General features: G+C 36.6%; 1 protein-coding gene across 2 annotated transcripts in view; it reads right to left on the reverse strand.

Annotated features, from left to right (window-relative positions):
* Positions 1–388: 388 nt before the first annotated feature.
* Positions 389–22,402, reverse strand: part of LOC123875433 (angiogenic factor with G patch and FHA domains 1) — a 31,148-nt gene continuing 9,134 nt past the window's right edge. For both annotated transcript variants that reach the window (XM_045921252.1, XM_045921250.1), the window contains exons 11-12: positions 833–1,038; positions 389–667 (exon numbers count right to left, since the gene is read on the reverse strand). In XM_045921252.1, coding sequence (XP_045777208.1) covers positions 865–1,038 — 174 coding nt within the window. In that variant the 3' untranslated portion in view covers positions 389–667; positions 833–864. The remainder of the gene's footprint in view (positions 668–832; positions 1,039–22,402) is intronic.

Here is a 22,402-nt window from a genome sequence, read left to right on the forward strand (position 1 = left end):
AAATAAGGGAGTTGCAGCTCATCACACTAATATTATAAAGGCGAAAGTTTGTATGTGTGTGTGTGTGTATGTTTGTTACTCCTTCACGCAAAAACTACTGGACAGATTTGGCTGAAATTTGGAATGGAGATAGATAATATCCTAGATTAGCACATAGGCTACTTTTTATCCCGGAAAATCAAAGAGTTCCCTCGGGATTTCAAACACCTAAATCCACGCGGGCGAAATCGCGGGCATCGGCTAGTAAGTTAATAAAGCTACAGATAACAATTTTGTTTGTAACATTTTAAATTTTCATCCAAATACTGACCAGCGTGATGTGTAAGAATCAACAAAACTATAAAATCTCAGTAGATAACTGGTGAGATTATTAAATAAAACAGCTAACTTAATAAAATAATTACCTTTAATTAAATACAATAAGTATTTACTCGTGTCGCATGATATACCTATTAAATTAGCAATTCAATTATTTAAGAATAATTCCTTGAATTTTTTTAAAATCACCAATTGTAAATTTTTAACACACGACTTAAACTAAAAACATAAATTAGCTATCATACAGATTAATTTTATTATACCTAAGTAACGATTTATAATTTATGTAATACGTATTATAACAATATACTTCGCCAGTCGGATGGTAGGCTGGACTTAGGCTGAAAATCTATTGAGCGTACTTTGACTTTGCTCAGACTTAAGACACTGTTAAAACGAGACAGCGTTATATAGCTGGCATAAATCTGTCTCGTTTTAACAGTGTCTTAAAACTGAGCAAAGTCAAGTGCGCTCTGTAAATTTCAGTCTTAGATTAACCACGGCGATATTAAGCACGCTGCATAAAGTAGCTCGTAAGGAAACATTTTAAGTCTCATCGGAATCCTCTTCTTCTTGCTGAAAGACCTTGGCTGGAGGTTGGAGCATCTTGGTCTTCGCAGCTAACCGCAAGGTGGCGGGACCCAGGGTCTTCGAAACTACTCTTTTTGGCTCACTCGTGGATCCCAGGCCTGTCGTCCCTTCGTTGCTGACTATAGGAATCTGGCAAAGAAAATAATTCATGAGTAAAATTATATTTATGATATACCTAAGTATTGGCGGCGATTTTGTTATCTTTCTCTAAATTAATTTCAGAGTATCTGCATCTTTTTCTTTTTAATATTGCTAAAAAAAGAGGGAACATGAATTTTACATTTGAAGACTCTTTTTAGTGGACGCTACAAATTGAAACAATAGGCTCGCGACAGGCAGCTAAAGTCAAGGTCTGACAGCTCTAAATTGAATTAGGTTTGTCTGTCCTTTTCTTATTATGTTGGTAAGAAATAGGTGCAAATACTCTAAATTTTAATTGCGCTTAGAATCAGTGCCAGTATCCAGCAATCTTGCACAAATTAGGGTGTTTCCGGTTTGGTAACAGACGCGACGGTCGGTCTTATTACAGTGTTTGCCACGATGGTATACAATGTTTTGGCCTCAAATTCATAGTTTACAACCATTGAAACAAGTATATCGCGGCCATTAAAAAAACATTACTATTTCAGCAAAAAAAATAGCATCAAGTAAATAAGTATAGCACATGTAAGTGCACTACAATGACAGAAAAGCAGAAAAAATGGCGGAGAAGCTACAAAGTGCCAATTATAACGTCCACAATGGCAATCAAGTACTGCCAATAATGATCGGTTAGTCATTCAGCGTCCGAGACGGTTCCTATGGCAGACGGGCCTAACGTAGATTAATGCGTGTCTTATTGAATAGACAAAGAGAAAAAATACAGGGAACCACCAGACCGTAAAAGGTTGGTATGTACGCGTCAATTACATTTAACGATAGACGGCTGTTTTAGTAGCGGTTCATTGTCTAGCGCAGTTCTTCCCAAAGTATTTGTGGTCCTCTACCATAAATAAGAAAGCTTTCAGCACCGCAGAGATGTAAGCTCTCTTTCCGTGTTTTATCGCCTTTATAATGGGGAGTGCTATGAGCTGTTTGACCTCATTCCAGCCTCCTTATTCTACAACCGCACCACACGCCACCACAAGCAATTTAAATTAATAAAAAAAAATTAATTGGCAGCATTTCGGGGTAAAAATTATAGAATTATAATATTCCGGTTGAAGAAAACCTTAGCTTGCTTTTCGTTTTAACGTTTTTCTATAAAGTAGTTCTAAATTTTCACAAACATGGAATAATTAGAATTAGGCACTCGCCTCACTTCTAAATAGGAGTAATACTTTAGTTTGAAACATGTACCACTCTACTATGGTAGGTACGGCATCACTTTGGGAAGCTCTGGTATATATTAGAAGAACAGTGAACCTAGACGAACGGAAGTGAAGATTTCCTGTGCCATACACGCCTGTAGCCGCTAGACTGGTGATCTATGGGTTCAACAGGGTGGAGAAAAACAACTCCATCTGTGGCGATCTCAATGCCACTTACTATTAGGTACTAATTTTTGGAACACGTGCGTGATTTTTGAAACAGTGGCCGGTAAGGGCTTGGACTAATGTAAAGCGGCGAATCGTAAGCAGGACGTTACACTACATACATACAAGTGTAGGTATTTAGATTATAAGTACAAGAAACTGTAGGTATAAAGGATATCTAAATGTATAGTGTGCGAAAGTTATACTACTCATGTGGTAAAATCGCGGATCCAATGCCACGCCATGTGAATGTCATGTCAGACATTTATAGGCACCTATTTTGACTTTTTTGCATATTATACGTCGCCGGCAGCCGCTGAATTCAGGCGGCACAAGACCATGGTGTATGGAAGTCCCTAAAAGAGTCATCTCCAGCAGTGGGCGTCTATCGGTTGATAATGGTGATACATATTTTGCATATTTATTTTGACTTTTTATGCAACACTGCTGAGGTTATTACAAAGCGGAAAAGTCATATCTGTGCATTTTTGTGTGTATATAGTAAACATCTAATATATTTTCATGTCTCTTGTAAAATTTTCATTTTCCAGATAGGACTTAATAGTTTGTGCGTTTCACAGTGTGAACGCCATCAAAGCGCGCGAATTCATGCGAGCGGATTGCGGAATAGGTTTTATAAAAATCCAATGGAAACTCTGATTCCGGCATAAAAATGTTCAAGCTTCTTCTTGACAAATGTCGAAATCCGTTTAGCGATTTAGACGGAACAAAGTAACAAACATACAGACATGGTTATTTTCGCATTTCTAACATAAGAATGGGTTTTTTTTGTTATCAAAAATGTATCTTATCTCTAAAACATCGGTCTTTCATTCACAACTTAAAGCGTTCGGTGAGTCGCTTAAAAAATAATAATCGCTCGGAGCTCCCAGGCTATAATAAGTTATTGCCGGGCAATTACAATATTTCATGTGAAATTATAGCTGATCATTGTAAAAACATCGTCCATCAGAACATAACTCAGCCGCACGGTAGCTAGACGGCCATTTAGTAGCGAATTGTGTATTTAAATTTTATTTATAACCACACGAATACAGCTTTCGAGATGGACATAAAGATAATTAAACGCTTGTTAGATTTCACTTTAGCCATGCAAATACTGGCAGTAAATTTACTCCTTGTGTATAAAAAGGAACTGTCTGTTTGTGTCGCCATAACTTAATTTTTCTTTTAAAAGGAGCCTTTTTCTAGATAACAAAGACGATCCCAACAATTCCTTCTATAGGTATACTAAATGCTTTACGATTGTATTAACTATATATTTAACAAAACCTACCAATAAATAATACTAGAGGATATAGATAATTTCGCTTGGTACCTGTTCGCTGGGCGAATTGAGGCTATTGCAATGGATACGTCTGCTTGTACATCTCCACTAAATGCTTGATTACCTAGAGGATTTATGCTCTAGGCTTGACACTAAGGCTCCTTTGAAATCGTCAAAAATGGCTTGGTGAAAGCCTCATGGCAACGTGCCTCAGACTGAGGCAGCGTCTTCCCTAAGATACGAAGCTATAATAAAATTATTGGTAATATGAACAAATCATCAGTCATCAAATACCATTAGATGACCGGCCTTTTGGTCTGCTATAAAAATGAGATTCACATAAATCCAACCCACAACCGATACTCCTGTCGAAAAAAAGACAGAAAAAAAAACGTATAAAATATTATACCGTTGCGCCAAAAATACAAGATGCATAAAAAAGCATCTTATAAATGAACTTGCAGATATAAAAATCCAAAAATAAAACAAGATTTGACGAGAAGCTCTTAATTTTGATAGCAGTTCTTTATATCTACCTACACATTCGTAATTTATACGATGACTGTATCGCGGCGAGTCATATGAAGCTCATGTCCGAGAAAGATATCAGATTTACACGTCTAGTTTTCGCATGCGGGTTCTCTCGCATTGTCTAACTTATTTGTTTTTTGACGACTTTCTTGGCGCTGTGGTTTTTTTTAAAGAATACATATTAGTAATTTTAATCATGAATAACAGTCCCCTTTCCTCTTTAACTAAACTTTAAGCTTGTGCTAGGAATGGGTACGAAAATAGTGCAAAGGGTGGGGGGTTTTAACCGCCGACCTTTCAGATTTCAGTCCACTCCACTCCAATAACCGGTTAGCTATTGAGGCTTACAAATTAGTGTTTTGCGCTTGGCTTACCTACACAGTACTCACTTTTAAGATCATGGATATCTGAACCTACGATTTTTGTACGTAAAAGCCTTGCTGGCGTTATTTCTTATATTAAAATAGGGGCCATTATAAAGCACTAAAGACAAACACTCGCTGGATGCGGGTCGTGTCAGTAATGCAGGCAAGGGTTTTGCCGTAGCTAAGTTACATCAGTGTGCTAAAGGCAGCGTAAGTTTGTTTGGCTAGAGTATGAGTCATCAATCACCATCATCATCATGATCAACGCATCGACGGCTCACTAATGAGCACGGGTCTTCTCTCAGGATGAGAAGGGGTTGGCCATAGTAGGTATAACATGCTCGTCATGTGCTTTGAGAACACTATGTAGAACTCTCAAGTATATAGGTTTCCTCACGATGTTTTCCTTCACCGTTAAAGCAAGTGGTATTTGATTTCGTAAAATGTACCTACATAACTTTAAAAAGTTTGAGGTGCGTGCCCGGGATCGAACTCCTGACCTCCTGTATAGGAGGCGGGCGTCTAAACCACTAGGCTATCACGGCTTACTAGAGAGTATGACTATGACAAGTGTATCTTTATGATGCAGATGACCTTACGATTAAAACAAAGTTTTGATAGCGGCGTTTTCTTATACGCTGAATATGGGAATTAAAGCTTTAGAGGTAAAAAGTTATTTATGAGTCGCAGGTCATGGGCGCTATATGTAAGACCTTTGCCATAGACGACTATAACAGCAATCAAATTAAAAGAAACATGTCCGGTAGGTGAATAACAAAAAAATACGTAACCTCGAAAAAACGTTTTAATTGAAATAAAGACAAGGTCAATAAAAAGATTATGTTTAGGACTAAGTAGATAAATAGAAAACGAAAGAGCGCAAAGGCGATTTTATCAAGTTCTCACTTTCTTCCAAACTAAGGAACTTATCCCAGCTTTGCATGGGTGGGCGAAGATTCGGTAATCTGAAGCTGTTCAATTGCCTAAAGGAATTATAGGCGAATACACAGACAGTATCGATTGCGTCTTCATTTTATAATTGTTAATTAAGGACCGATATTCAATCGCCAAATAAACTTTAACTGAACAATAAAGACTTGCCAAAATGCTTTTATTCGTCAGTTAAAGTTTATTTGATGATTGAAAAAGTAAAGTGTAGGCCATTAATTGATGCCATCTATTAACTGTACCATCTATTAACTGAGGAAGGCGGAGGACCGTGTTTGGTGGCACGCTCTTGGAAAGACCTATGTCCAGCAGTGGACGCATACAGGCTGATGGAATAGAATTAACTGTACCAGCACATTTCAGGACAGTTAGGAAACTTATAACAAAACATCCAGGTTGCAACGTCACTGGCAGGCGTCAAATATTGCCTACATTTTACGCTAGGTAATTTTCCTCACGAAAAAAAAGGATAGGCTAAGAAAAGACTATTTTTCTTTGATTTCACGTCACCAGTACCCTAATATTTGACAGATATCGATTCACGATCAAACTGATAGTTTTCTCACTGTAGTTTGCTCTGGTACCAATCAGCAAACTACCTATTTATCTTCAAATAACACTACCTAATTTAAAAAGTAACCAGTTTTTTAAATAGCACACTGTATATTCTAGGCTATTGCGCAGGCGCATCAGACGATGCAGTTTAGATAGGCGATTCGACGCGCTCTGACGACTTGACGAGTCTCCGATATAAGTCGCTGATACGGCGATAGACGTTGTGCACTTTAAATTAGATAAGGCTGATTTAGTCATTTTGCTTGCTTTCAGACGCAAGAAAATCTAGGTAGGACAAGGTAAAACTTGTTTTATATCTTGTCCAAACTAATTTTGTTTATTATGCGGTCGATCTGCCTGTTTATCTTCTACTAGATTTTCACGGTTCACCTGTTACCGATTTTGACGAAATTTGGTACAGAGATAGTATGCATTCTGGACATGGAAGGACAAGCTAATTTTGTTCCGGAAAATCAAAGAGTTCCAACGGGATTTTGAAAAATATTATAATGTCTAATAAAAGTCTTTGTCCGTTTCCGGGATTCAAAGCTATCTCAGAATAGTACCCAATTTTGTTTAAGGAGATGCTCAGTGAAGATGCAACAAATTAATATGATATACAGACAAACTTTCGCGTTTATAATATTAATATAGATTTTTGTAGATATACCTATCAAGTTTTTTCTCAAGAAATGATTTCGCTAAAGTTCTGATAAAACCTCACCGAAATTAATTCCTGTCTATGGCCATGGTTTTATGCTAAAGCAGGCAGGCCCTAAGATAACAATCCCTAACTCCAAACAACATGACGAATGCACACATAATGCGGTCTGATTAATGTCCCCGATAGTCCCAGACTTCATGGATGGTGAGGTCGGGCGCATTAATCAAAATGCACCGAGAATTCAAGGATGTGTCCAAGGCACCTAGACTTCTGTGAACAAAGAACTACCTATACATTATACACTAATGATAGATGAAAATACAATATCCATACATAATTACATAAATATAAAACTTAATGGTTGTGTTCGTTCGTTTCCTATGCACCTATTCGCGCATCTTTCTTCTTAGAAACTTTGTGCAGTTGTTGTTAAAACTTGCGTGAAGATTTCTGACATAGTATCATCAACGGACACGTCACAATAGGTGGCGCGAGAGTTGTATTGCAGATTATCAACTAGTTATACAGGATTTTGAAAAAAAAAAAAAACATTTTGTGACGTTATTATGGCCATTTTTGCTGTTCACAGATTAAAGATGCTATACTATGTATTATCATGTACATCTGCTCAAATGATCTACCCAAATAGTTCTTATTACGAGCGACACAGTTTTGCCTGAATACGCTTCGTAGAATCACTTACATTTATATGTTTCTGAGACACGATATTAAATTAGTGACTTCGGGAATTTCGGCCAAGAGATTCGTATTGTAATTTGCGATAATTATTATATTTAAGTCCGCTGGTATTTATGTGAAGGAGATATATTACATGGGAGTTAATTGTCGAGCTTTCGCGGTATTTTGCTAAAATACCGCTTGCGAATGTCTAGACGTCGGTTTTGGTTAATGTCAAACATGCAGAATTTTAAATTTGCATTTAATTATTCACTATTACATTTCACGTACGCTCAAGCATGTAGCACTGCATGGCATCAAAAATACTGGGTTCACTTTCATACACTATCAACAAGTCGTAATTGAAAAAGACTGAAAACGAGTTAAAAAGCTTAAAAAAACATTTTGTACAATCGCCATATTGATTTTTTTTTTCAAAAATCTTGTGAAAGTAGTTTTTGCTTGAAAGAGTAACAAACATACACACAAACTTTCGTTCTTTATAATATTATAGTGTGATAGTGTGATGTGATGGATAGTGGACCAGCTTGCCTACGAATTTTCTTTAATAAAACCAAATGTTTGTTGGTAATATGAAAGACTATCCTGAAAATAGGTAGTAACCTACTTTCAGGACAGTTTTTTAGCTACTGGTATAAAACACTTGACATGAAACCTAACCAGTAACAAGGTACCCGGACAAAGCCTCAAATGCGGTACCTACCCACTCAGTTCAGAAGTAGGTAGTTATTTTTACTGACGCTGATACATAAAATCAGGAATTGTTTGCATGCACATTCGAGTGGTCGCCAGTGGTCATAAACCGACTTCACCAACGACTGCAATTCCTATGCAGATGTACCAACGACACGCGAGCCGAGCCAAGTATTAATGCATTACGTACCCGCTATTCTTACTTATTTACCTCCAATGATTGTCTAGTAGCTATTCGAATAATTCTATAAGGAAAATAAATAACGGTAAGTATGCAAAAAGGCTGCAAAAGCGCAAAGCCATGGATTGCAGAAAAGTAATCCCCTTCAGCTTCAGAGAACGCGACGTCTATTGTGAGGACGACGAAACAAAAAAAATCTTAGCCAGTCATTATAAAAGTGTGTCTGTCTGACTGCTACCTTTTCACGACCAATCAGTTTAATCGATTACGTCCATGCACGCACAAAAGCTGACGGACGAATAAAATATATAAGTATTTGAACATTGTTGATGCGACATATTGTAATAGCTTCAAAAGGCGACCTACTTATGTAACGAAAAAGTTAAAACCCGAAAGCTGATCAGAAATTCACAACTATCCTACAAAGAAAGATTGCATTTCCTCCAGAGTCAGAAGATTTTTCGAGTAGGTACCTAGTGGCTGCCAATTTAAAATGGCAACTCTGTCTGTGGCTTTCAAGACACTCATAAAATCAAGTGGCTAGTAGAAAGATATATTTCTGTCTGTATGGCGCCTGCGCTCGCTCTGCATCCGAATGTGCAGTATTATTTAATCAACCTATCGTAACCTAATAAAGCCCATAAGGATATTAGTTTATTGTTATAGTTTAAGCTGCGTAGGGAATATTTAAGCAGCAATAGCACTGACTGGTTTTAACGATGACAGCAGGTTTTACTAAGATCTCATTCGGTACATCATGATGATTCTGAAGATATTTGAGTTTAACATTGGGAAATTGCACCAGTCAGAATGACTCTAAAAGGGTATTTTTAACCCCCGACCCAAAAAGAGGGGTGTTATAAGTTTGACGTGTGTATCTGTGTATCTGTATATCTATCTGTCTGTGGCATTGTAGCTCTTAAACTAATGAACCGATTTTAATTTTTTTTGTTTGAAAAGTGGCTTGATCGAGTGTGTTCTTAGCTATAATCCGAGAAAATCGGTTCAGCCGTTTGAAAATTATCAGCTCTTTTCTAGTTACTGTAAACCTTCACTTGTCGGGGGTGTTATAAAATTTTAATTTACCCTTGTATAATATTTGAAAGGGTTACGTTCTAGAGAGCGCTGCTGGCTTAACAATATAAAAGAGCTAATTAGCGAATACTTAGAATCAAGAAAACATTGACTCATAACAGGATAACTTTCATGGATGGGAACAAACAGAGTTTTTGAAGGAAATGGTCGACAGGTGAGACTGCAAGGCAATGGCGCTCAAGGTGCGACAATTAGAAAATACGGGTTAGAATTTTGTCAATTAACTGTCGAGAAATGCTAAGTCTTTAAAATTATCAAGATGTATTTTGGAAAGCGACGATGTGCAGGAGTGTACCTTTTCAGTCCTACGATAATTCTTTTTTTTACATTTGACACTCTACTAACTGTATTATTTCGCCACGCTGCTCATGGTGATTCGGATTATTTCTCGCGGGTACAGTAGTACTCGTCAGCGTCGCGAGTAACAACGACACATCATCAACACTCGAAATTCGGAGAAGATCGTCTGACGGGGGATAGTGTCTATTTTGTATTGAATGGGTATGTCCCTTACTGGGTGCTTGCCGACAATCATGCTTAAAAAAGCATTTATGAAATCTAGGTTGGAGCGCGCTTGCCTAGAAGATGCATTCACTCTAGCTTTGAAGATATTTAGGTGAACATTGGCACCACCTTCACCATTCTACCACAGAACAGTCTCACTGTCTCACAAGGAGGAACAAGATTGTGAAGTTCCTGAGCACACTCTCCAAAATATATTCGATAAAAGATCGACAAGTAGGCGATATTGCGACAGTGATGTATGTCTCGGAGTTCATAGTGAGTATTGGGGCTTCTTTAGAGGACGATTCTAACGACATGTGTCATAATATTCAACCTTTAATAAATGCATGAGGTTTGCGTTATTGTGTATGACACATGCCGTCTGAATCGTCCTCAAATAAGTATCTTGGCTATGAATTCCGGTGTAAGTCTCTATTTGTTCTTTTCATTCCTGTGGCCGATAAAAACTTAAAAGTTATCCATTTATTTATTTCTTCGCATGTGTTCGTACGCACACCACTCAAGCCAGAACTGTCAATGACCAATCAAATCCATTTAGAGCATTGCGACAACTTTAAGGATACGTATAAACAGAGCGTTTTATTTGTATGTCTGCAAAAAACAATAAAAGTTAGATAAATCCGACGGTAGGTCTGTCTGATATCAAAGTATTTACACATCGCGCGTGAATATTATGTCGATAAAGACAATCGTAAAGTTTCAATTTAAATGTTGCGCGACATAGTGTTTTTATTGGCGGTCGCCGCCTGGTGCGAAAACGAGATCTGTGCAAAGGTAACCAAGTAGAAAATTTAATAATCAGGACAGTTCGCTTTTGCCTCCTAATCTAATGCTAAGTTTTCACTAGAAAGAAAATTTGCAGAAGTCTAGTTTTACTTTTTGAATTGAAAATGTTTTAGGCTCGTTGAGCGATTTTGGGATAAAATCTTCTCACATTATTAGGCAGTGCTCTGTAGAGTGCCGTTTAATGTAAAAACTGAATTTGAATTGAACATGTTAATGGTTTTGATCTACAAGTTATGAAACTTTAATTTTTGATACTAGATACAATTATTTTGAAAATCAGTTAAAAACCACTCTTATTTCATAATTTTAAGTTTTCACTTCTGTTGCCAGACCTCACTGAGTGTGATTTTTTTATTATTTACTTTAGGCACACGCTTGTCCACTATTACACCTGATGGAAAGTGATGATGTGGCCTACGATGGGACGCGCTTTTCTAGAAAATTACTAGGTTCACTCTTGTTTTAAAAATAACCTGATTTTAATAACTATTCACGAGTAATACGCACGTTGATGGTAGTATGACAGAAACCTTCTCACAAGTCTCTACAAAAACTGTACCTACAAAGTTTCAGCTCAATCGGATAAACGATGCGCAAACGCATACTTAGGTAACGAACAGACGGACCTACAGACGGACATTAATTATATTATAAAGACTAAATAGATTTTCCACGGGTTCCCTTAAGTAAGAAAAAAATATTTTGATTGTTACACCGTAACTTTCATGATAAAGTTACAAGTTACAACTAAACAAAGCCCCTACTCGTATAGCGAGTACGAAGGTATTGGGAAGCGGTCATAACTGAGAAGTGGTCATAACAGACCGAAACGGGTAGGTATATCCAAGTAGATATAAATTATATGTGTAAACTGTTAATTTGAAGTAAAACTAGGTTCTAGTACCTTATTCCAAAACCTACCTGACTACATCCTAATAGGCTTAGCTGGGACTTGCCTGCTTCCCACTATCACAGCACGGTTAGGCTCTGTCCGCCAATCTAAACACGGCTTTAGGCTGATTTTGCTATAGAATAGAAAGTACTTAAATACTTAAACATATGAAATGAAATACCTAGTACTAAATGGATAAGTTATTGAAAATTACATGTATTACAGTCTATAGAGTAGGTATACTACTTTACCAGTCTTTATGTAAAAGCAAATATTATAGGCAGCTTATAAAAACTATGAATATAAACATGCACTGAAATGGGTGATTTCATTCAGTGCGTGTGGTTTTATTGGTCATTGGAACCGAACTTTACCTTTATTAGTGGTACAGGCGAGCTACGGAGAAAATTATTAAATATTATAAGCTCATAATAAATTAACATTATGGAGAGTCTAAAACTACGTTGGTAAAAGCAAAGTGACTCAACCCTTTTTCAGGGTTCCAAACCTCAAAAGGAAAAAAGGAACCCTTACCAGGAGCACTTTGTTGTCTGTCTGTCCTCGTGTATGTCAAGAAAACCTATAGGGTACTTCCCGTTGATCTAGAATCATGTTTGGCAGGTATAGGTAGGTCTTGTAGCACAAGTAAAGAAAAAATCTAAAAAACGATGAATTTGTGGTTACATCAAAAAAAAAACATATTAACTGGCAGTGTTCTACTAAAAAGTGTTTAGGTACCTACGTAAGATTTACAATGATACGGAACTCTTCGTGTGAGAGTCCAACTCACACTTGACCTGTTTTTTTTTTTCGGACGGAAGACAACGACCTTCCGTCCTTATTTCAAATTTTTTTTATTTATCTCTGACATAATATAAAATTACTGCATTGTTATAATAGAATTACCTATTTTGAAATAAAAAGGAACTAAAATTTCGGTATGCTCAAGAGCCATTGTACCCATCAGGTTTTATGATCATTCAAAATTAGTTTCGATTTTCAACAAAATTACTTCAGTCGATTTTATTCGAAAAACTCATTAAACGAAAAATAATAATAATCACCACTAATTGGAGGTACATTTTTATTTCAATTTTATTATTATTTTATTTCGAATTTAACATCACGAAAAATTCGTTAATGTGATTAACATTTGAGAATAAAATCCGACCCTGAGTATAAGAAACATAAAATAACAATAAACATTAATTAATTTAATATAAAATCTTAGAACAAGCAAATTCCATTAACAACTATCTAGCTACTATTCAATGTCAAAAAAGAGATACAAAGTTTGCGAAAATTTGGCATTTAATCACCTTATATGCTAATTGCAAATGGTTCTAGGCATAAAGTCCCGTTGTCCAGGAACATAATAAAGGAAGGTGAGTCCTATAGATAAATAGGCAATAGTAAGAGTTGAGAAAGAAGCTCTACATACTACAAACTCCTTGCCTCAAGTATTAATAGAACCTCGTTTTGTTTTGCTCAGGTGTCTAGAAGTCAACGCACACATTTTATCTTTACAGGAACAATGTTCGAGAGATACAAAGTTTGCGAAAATTTGCATTTATATCACCTCATATACTAATTGCAACATTGTCTCGTTCCGCTGACAAAGGAAATTCCTTCGCCGGACCGACATACCCATTAAAACCCGGAGGGAGACTCGTGATTTACGAAATAACAATTTGTTAGACAAATTGTACTTATGAATATCTAAAGACATTGTAATTACCGTGACTGAGACACACCTTCTTCTAAGTGAACCCCATTACAAAGTTGCCGGTGCAGTCTCGGAGCAAACTAGTTTCGATACGCCGTAAGTAAACGGTGCATAATTATGTCAACGAGTAAAACTAATGTTTACCTACAATTATAGGAAAAGTTATCGACATGTTAAAATCAGTTATTACGTCTAGACACTCTAGAGTCTACAGTATATTTAGCTTTTTAGGGTTCCGTACCTCAAAAGGAAAAACGGAACCATTATAGGATCACTTTGTTGTCTGTCTGTCTATCCGTCCGTCCGTCGTATCTATCAAGAAAACCTATAGGGTATTTCCCGTTGACCTAGAATCATGAAATTTGGCAGGTATATACATGTAAAGGAATAAATCTGAAAACCGTGAATTTATGGTTACATCATTAAAAAAAAAATTAATGTTTAAATTTTCACAGTAAGATAACTATACCAAGTGGAGTATCATATGAAAGGGATTTACCTGTACATTCTAAAACAGATTTTTATTTATTTTAATGCATAATAGTTTTTGATTCATCGTCCAATTGTCGAAAAAAATACCCGAATACGGAACCCTCGGTGCGCGAGTCTGAGTCTGTCTGGTTTTTTGCGGATAAATCGATGCTTCCATACTAATATTATAAATCCAAAAGTGGGTCACACAGTTAGCTTTTCATGGTCCCTCCGTTTTGACGTTAGGTACGGAAGCATTCCGAAAAAGGACATGCCTCTGTATGAAATTTCCGTACTCACGACGTCTCGGAAAATTTAAGTTCTCACAGGATTTTTACTACCTTAATCCACGCCAAACAGTTGCGGGTATCGTCTATTTAATACAAAGGTAGCTTGCATCCGTACTGAGACTAATTTTTATCCTACAAAATCAAAGAGTTCATACAGGATTTTTAAAAACCCTAACCTTACACGGACGGAGTAGTATGCATCATCTAGTATTATTTTAAGTACAAACTTTTTTGTAACACTTAAAGCGATTTAATTATAGCCTTTTCTGTGTTCTCCATTATATAAGATGAGGCTAAAGTTAAAATACAAAATTTTTGTGTAGGGCACTAAAATCGCACTGCATTTGACCCTTGTATTGCATTTTTCTTATAGGGTATTTTACGGACGGCTCTATTGCTCACTTTCTTCTAGTGTAAGTTTCTTAAAAAGCTTTTCGTCGTGTCGTGTAAGCAACGCGACGCTTGGCGAGGGCCAAGGAGGTCTGTTCAAACATCTCGAGCGCAGCCGAGTGGGGCGACGCTGTTTATTATTCACTTATTCGCATTGTCAACAGCTAATTATGCAGGCTGAAGTTAAAGGCACACACTTCCTTTGAAGTTTTCCTTTTTTTATTTATCTGCATAAAAAAATTGTCGAGGGAATCCATTGATTTGCGGGCTATTGATTTGAAATCACTTTACTGTATGGTACTTGTGTATAGTATTTCTTTTGAAATGTGACTGACGTCGGGTCCCCGGTAAATGGCATTCTCGAACAAGCCGCTACACCTGAATGGAAGTACTCACTGTAATTGCATTGAAATCTAGTAAATCATAGCGAGCACAGCGACCCATAGTTTAAAAGCTTCTCTATTTCTATTATACTAGGTACTTAACCGTCAGTTAAAGGAGGCTTAATGCGACGGGATTTTTTTTTGAAACGGCAAGGGTGAATTATAGCTTACATTTTCGAACATTTACAATCGTTTATGCTTAAATGGGCCTGTCTATATAAAGCTTTGTGGAGCAAGCTTTATTTAACTCTTCAGGCCCGGTGTCCACTAACGTCTGTTTTCAATATTCAATCTATCCGTAATCTGTAGATAAGTTACTTAGTAAACTTGCTACTTATTTTGTGATAAACAACATACAGTTTTTAACATATAACAACATTACAAGTAGGTAACTTATCTTCAGATGACAGATACATTAAATATTGAAAATGGACGCTAAGCGAAGATGGGCGGAGATTTATTTATCAGATCAATCAGATTATATTTTGGTAGTTGGATAATATTTTTCGAATCACTTATCAATGATCTGATAATATCTCTCCGCTTGTATCTGTTGCATTCCACGATGTTATTTAGAATGTAATTTAGGTTACGATGGGGCTGGCGTGTCCGTGTCGGACAAAAGTCCCAGAAAAATAAAGATATAAAAAAAAAAAAAAAAAAACAAAATATATAGAACTACTAGCTGTGCCCGCGACTTCGTTCGCGTGGAATAGTGACTTTTCGGGCAGCATATACTCTGTACGTTAAAAATGTTCGCCGTGATTCTTTAAATTGACATAACTTTTTTATTTATGAACCGATTGACATGAAATAAACACTAAATGTTAAGTGAAGCTTACTACAATATATCAGTGAAAACCGTATCTAAATCGAATAAGCCGTTTCTGATATTAGCTTGCACAAACACACAGACAAACAGACAAACAGCCAAAAAAAAATTAATTACAATTTCGGGTTCGGCATCGATATAATAACAACCCCTGCTACTTTTTTTAATATATTTCCATTGTACAGACACCACTTTTCTACAATTTTATTATATGCATATAGATTTACTTAACTTTAGGGACATATTATTTTATCAATGAAAATGTACAATCCATCCAAAAAATTGATATAATTTTTCCGGTTTCGGCAAAATCTATAAAAAATTACCACGTTAACCTACTTTATACCCAATAATGTAATTTATAAGGGATTTCGCCTATTTACTAACTATCCATATTCTGTATAAAAGTGGGATTGTTTGTCTTTCAATCACGTTGCAACGGATGCGATGTGATGTGATACCCTTGCATACTACATTGCAGATGCGGTGATCTGATGAAGCTATGGGACTTTTACCGTGTAAAGGTCTATTAGCGCTTCTTTACTCTAGCTTCATCATTGTTTTTTCTTCTTAACATAAGCCAAAAATGTGGCCATTTAGGTTACGATGAGGCTGACTCCTCCCGTTCAGAAAAGCTTCTTAAAATTTAAAAATTACAAATCTTACTATGCTATGCACCCGGTAAATAAAATCACATCACACTTAATATTATAAAGGTGAAAGTTTGTGTGTGTGTGTGTGTGTGTGTGTGTGTGTGTATGTTTGTTACTCCTTCACGCAAAAACTACTGGACGTATTTGGCTGAAATTTGGAATGGAGATAGATAATATCCAGGATTAACACATAGGCTACTTTTTATCCCGGAAAATCAGAGAGTTCCCACGGGATTTCAACAAACTTAAATCCACGCGGACGAAGTCGCGGGCATCATCTAGTATCTAAATAAAAATATGTTTTATTCAATCAAACTTTCACAAGTACTTTTTAATCGTCAAATTCATCTACCACTCTGGTTCGGTATGCCTTCCCTACCGGTAAGAACTAGTAAGAAACTCGGCGGTTGCTCTTATCAAAGATTTGATATACAATATTATGCCATACATAAAAGTTATTGCAATCCCGCGCATTGCTGGAGCGAGCTGCAGGTCATTTCCACGCTCAAATCCTATCAAATATCGAATACTTATATCCTACAGACAGACTGCACTAGATACTTTCTGTCGCCATCGAGCCTGATAAATAAAATCTATCATACCCCATAATTACTTAGGAAGGTAGTCATTATTTATACTTAATTTATAACGAGTTTTTACGTCCCTCATCAGACAAACTCCTATCAGATGGTAACCGCAAGGGAAAAACACGTGTGTGTCTGATCGGATCGCCGTCATCTAATCTCTAGCATAAATTACTTATATTAATCTCCGGTGAGTACGGCAGACCGCAATTCAGTGCACTTTAATCATTGGAATCTAACCCTTGTGTTTAGTGATTTAAGGATTGTTGTATTTATAGGCTGTTAGTTATGTGGTTGTGTGTACGATAATGACATACAATATGTACGTGTCCCGCGGTTGTTCCTCATTGGCGATGAAATATGATGTGTAAAACGTGTGCCAATACAATGTTGCAGGATCAGACGTAAGGGATGGCAGAGAATTGATTGAGTTTTTTATTATTCTTTTCCTTGAACAGGAAATGATCGCATCCTTCTTGCTTGCCACATTAGTATTCGATCATTACGTATGTATCCACGCGGAAAAACAAGGAATGTCGGTTATAATCATAAATTGAGTTAACAATGCCATCTAATAGCATTTGAGAATACTTTTAACCCTATCGTCGTCGCTTTATTAACAACCGTCGCTGTCAGCGGCTCTAACGCTTTTATTTATCTATTAGTTATTTTATTCCAAGAAAATTAAATTTCCCTCATATTTTTTAAAGCCACGAAACTCTCCACCGAGCGTAACCGGAATTAAAACTGACACTATTTTCAAACACTATGTTAACAGATGTCTCATTACGAACATTTAATTCAGAGTACTCTCACATGACACTCACTGTTGCTATCAGTGCCAAAATGACGTGCAAAATCAAGATACTTCAAAAACAGATCAGCAATCGCATTTCCAGCGTAGAATACCTATTAGTAAGAGGTCAGTGGTCCCCGCCCCGCGGTCAGAGATTTGAAAAATGAGACTTTATGCAGCACAATAGCTTTATCGACGTCCGCGAGACGCTGCACCATAATTTCCAATAATTACGTTCACGTATCGATAGTGGTGATGAATCGCGACAATCCGCGTGATTGCAGCCCTGCGCCTGCGGTCGGTTGACGTGTGACAAATAACTAAATTGCCTACGAAGTACGAACCGATAACTGTAAGTATCGAGTATGGATGGGAATATTATACAGTTACATATTCAACGCGTCTCTATTAATTATAGGCTTTCTTGAAAGTTGAAACGGAAAGCGATTGCAGTCTATACAGATAATATTTTTAATGATGAGTTTTGCGCTTGGTTATCTGATCTGGGAACGACGAGATTGGAAGGAACGAAAATAACATAGGACAATTACAATATTTTTTTAAAATCATAACCCGTATCGACTTCTTATTTATCAACCAACAGTTTCTTCAGTTACAGTCAAATATATACATCCACTCCAACGCTATGCATCTAGAGGCGAATACCTACTGAGTCATACATCTGCATAGCTCTCCAAGATTAGCCCTTGCTGCCTTATACAACATTCTTATAATTTTGTACGTCAAATTAAGGCCGTATTTAAATTCCTAATGTTACCTGTGAGATAGGTGTTATATAAAGGAAACCTTTTCATAAATAAACATAAACAAAAGTAATAAGTTTTAAAAAAAACGTTGTTCAATACCTGTCATGAAACTTGATTCATTAGGTTTTACTAGCTTAACGGCCGCAACTTCGTCCGCGTGTACTAATTTGAAACCCCTACTGTACCCCCTTAGGGGTTTAATTTTAAAAAATCTTTTCTTAGATGATGTCTACGTCATAGCTAATAGCTATCTGCGCACCTTAGCCTGATCCGTCCAGTACTGTACTGTACGTTGATAGATCAATCAGTCATTCAACTTTTCCTTTTATTATAGGTACTATATTTAGATTGTGTTTGCTAAATTAGTAAATAGAGAATTCAGCAAACGCAGTAAAAATAAGCAGTGTTATTCCGTAAACAAGGTTTAGGTAGACTGGTACAAGTTGTGCATCAGTTAAAGTAAACATTACTCATTCCCTTCACTAAAGATCTTATCGGAAACATTAAGGATTCGTGATATGAGAGCTGATTCGCATGTCTGAGAACTGTCACAGCGTCGTAGCAACAGTATGTCAAAGTCAGAATCAAGATTGACTCGCGGGCTCGCTTACAATGTACGCCACGTACAATGTCCCATTGCCTTACACATATTGCATTGTGCTTGCGGTGATCAATGAGCGTGAGACGTCATTTTACTATGCATACAATATCATGTTATTAGGCAATTTAACATGAAATGATGGGAATGTGAGACTTCCATAAAATTACAAGCAATTCTGAACCGGAACATCAAACCTTCAACTCAAAAATGGGTAGCAGAATTTTCTTACAAGATAATTAAAACCTAAGTATCTAAAGATTAAAACTTTAAATAACAGTTTTTATGCTAAAGAAAATACGACAACAACGAATCGCCTTCAAGTTGTGGAAAATAAATTAGTTAAAACCTTCTTATAAAAAATTTACTTCAATTCATTGTAGTCTAATAAGTATAAAAGGAAAAGGTGATTGACTGATTGACTGATCTATCAACGCACAGTTCAAACTATTGGGCGGATCGGGCTAAAATTTGGCATGCAAATACCCATCTATTTTGGCGTAGGTAGGTAGAAAGGATTTTTGAAAATTCAACCCCAAGCGAGTAAAATAGGGGTTTGAAATTTGTGTAGCAGACGCAGACGAAATCGTGGATAGGTATATGTTAGTGAAATATACTGCACTGTCTTGTCTAACTGGTAGATCACCATAAGTTAATCTGTGGCCATGAAGCATGTCCAGAGTGATAGAAATCACAGTTGTTAAATTGCTTTATTATTTGCAACAGTAAGCCTAATATGGTGATAGTTGCTTATTTATCGTCAACACGATAAGAATAATGTAAATCCACGATATAGTTGGCGAGTACCTAATGATCCTTGTCCGAGCGTAATATTAAATGTAAGAAAGGTATTTGAACTAGGAAAGAACTTCCAACATGTGGTAATTTGAGATAAAATCGTTGTACTAAATTTTTTTATGCAGCAAAAACTGAATTGTATTTTTAATTACCTTTGGAATTATGTATTAAGTAGGCCTGGGGGTGATTCGCTAACTCAGTTTCTAACACTGAGCACATTTTTTTAATCCATTGAATGTTTTGTACAAAAATATTTTAGTATCACCCAGAGAAGCAGCAATGTAGAAATAACCAACCTCAGTGGCTATCATTAATTGTTAGACACTGGGTTAGTGTATCACCCCGCGCTGGTCAGTCATCATCATCATCGCTGGGTCACTCCTGAGCACGAGTCTGGTAGAATAAGAAGGGTTTGGCGATAGTCTAGTCACACTGCCAAGTGCAGATTGGTAAACTTCACACACCTTTGAGAACATTATGGAGAACTCTCAGGCATGCGGTTTCCTCACGATTTATTCCTTCTTGCTAGTTTATGACGATGCACGAGTATATTCACCGACGACGGTCATAATGCGTTTCATTGGAACCGCTTTCGTGAATTTTATGGAACACAAAAAGGCAGTAGTAAGCACATGCCCTCAACGTCACCGTCTGGACACAATTTAATGGCGGGCCGTCATTCGTCCAAGTCTAATGCGAAACGGCGAAAAAAAAGTACGCAAATTGTTTTAAATGAGCAGGTAGGCCCGCGCCCGGGTGACCTACAGACGGACGGGTACTGCGAAAAAATAAACCTTTTAGCAGAGAGCTGTCATATACTAGAGGCGATGATGTTCCGCAAAACGCCTTCTTCCTTAACTTAAACTTAAGCTTGGGCCTTAACTTTCTTGATGAACACGAAGACCTATCACACGTATTAATGCGTCTTACACACAACCTTGAACGGGAAGCTGAAAGAAATCTTTGTTTAGAGATAAGCATTTCCAATATAACCTAATTTACTATAACTTTGTCACTTCAATTTTGGTACATGAAAAATAAAAATAAATAAATAAAATAAAGGCCAGTCGTGGCACATGATTGTCCAAAAAAGTTATGAAATGTTTTCAGAGTGTATGTGTGTGAGTTTCTTTGAGCCACCATAACTTCTAAATAAGTACCTGGACAAATTTGGATGTATGTGATACCGCTAGAATGCTCTTACATCACCCCAAGTGACACTAACTATAATTTTTAAAATAAAATTAATATGTCGGGGTGGCATTATGGCGCCATTTTCAAATGTATAGTTATATAATTCTTTTAAGTGCGTTTTTTGGTGCCTTATGTATGAGGTTTGCTCCTCTTATTTTTTAACTCAATGGTTTTTAGGGACTCGTGGGTAAAGATAAAATAATTATGGCATTTATAAATCATTTATGTTGTAATGCGTTTTCGATATAATCGTTAAATATACATAAAAATGCTAAGTCATAAAATCGAGTTTTGCTTAGTTTTTATTACAACCGATTTTGAGGATACGAAATTACGGTAACAATAAATAATTCGTTTTGATTATAAAAACCACATATACTCGAATCACAACCCACATAATACAGTAGTACCTATAATTTATTTTGTCGGAGGTAAAAGCGTCTTAAGGAGAGCACCGTGATAATATAATGTCAAACTTGCACTTAAATTCAAGATTTCTTTAATGTTCTGCCTTCTTTTCCGTTTCTGCCTTGTTATAGTATTTTTCTTTAAGAAAAAAAACAGTGAAATCAAATGCAGAGATGTGCAATGTGATAGGCATGGAAGTACCTTGTTACCGATGGTATTCAGAGTTCAAAATGTAAAAGCAAAATAATTTGACATATTTTATGCAGAACCTTAATCTGCTCAAATCGTTTCACGATTCCACCGCCAGTTTTTGCCGCTAACTTTTTGCAAAAAGCTTCGAATGCATATATTCTTCAGGTGAACTAATTAGTCACGTCGAATCATAATGGAGATATAATAATTCATCGCTTTAGATTTTCTCAACGTCATGATGAACGACTTTATCTGATACTCGTTCGTGGTCCCGATTTCGCCTTAGGGTCATTGAGTTAGAAACATGGAACTGCAAACTTCTGTGAGTCAGCGGGGCCGTAGAACAGAATTTACTATTATCACATTGCAACAATAACAATTGTTGTGATTGGCTGAATTGGATTCGGATAAACCGTCCATTTGAGCCAATAGCGAGAAAATATCAGCCAAGGAGGGATGACAGCAATCACCAATAGGTAAATTGTCAAATAGGTCAAAGATGGTTAAGTAGGTGTCAAAGATGTAGCACATTCAGCGCCAATGTTCTAATTGACAAAAAGCGCGACTGGTGAAATTTCCGAGGTATTCATTTTTTAATTTGTTGACAAATTAGCTCTTGAAAGCGATATCACCTTGTAGTAAGTGATGATGCAGTTTAAGATGGAAGCGAGCTAA

Source organism: Maniola jurtina, chromosome 20 (genome assembly GCF_905333055.1).
Source record: "Maniola jurtina chromosome 20, ilManJurt1.1, whole genome shotgun sequence".
NCBI classification, from domain to species: domain Eukaryota; kingdom Metazoa; phylum Arthropoda; class Insecta; order Lepidoptera; family Nymphalidae; genus Maniola; species Maniola jurtina.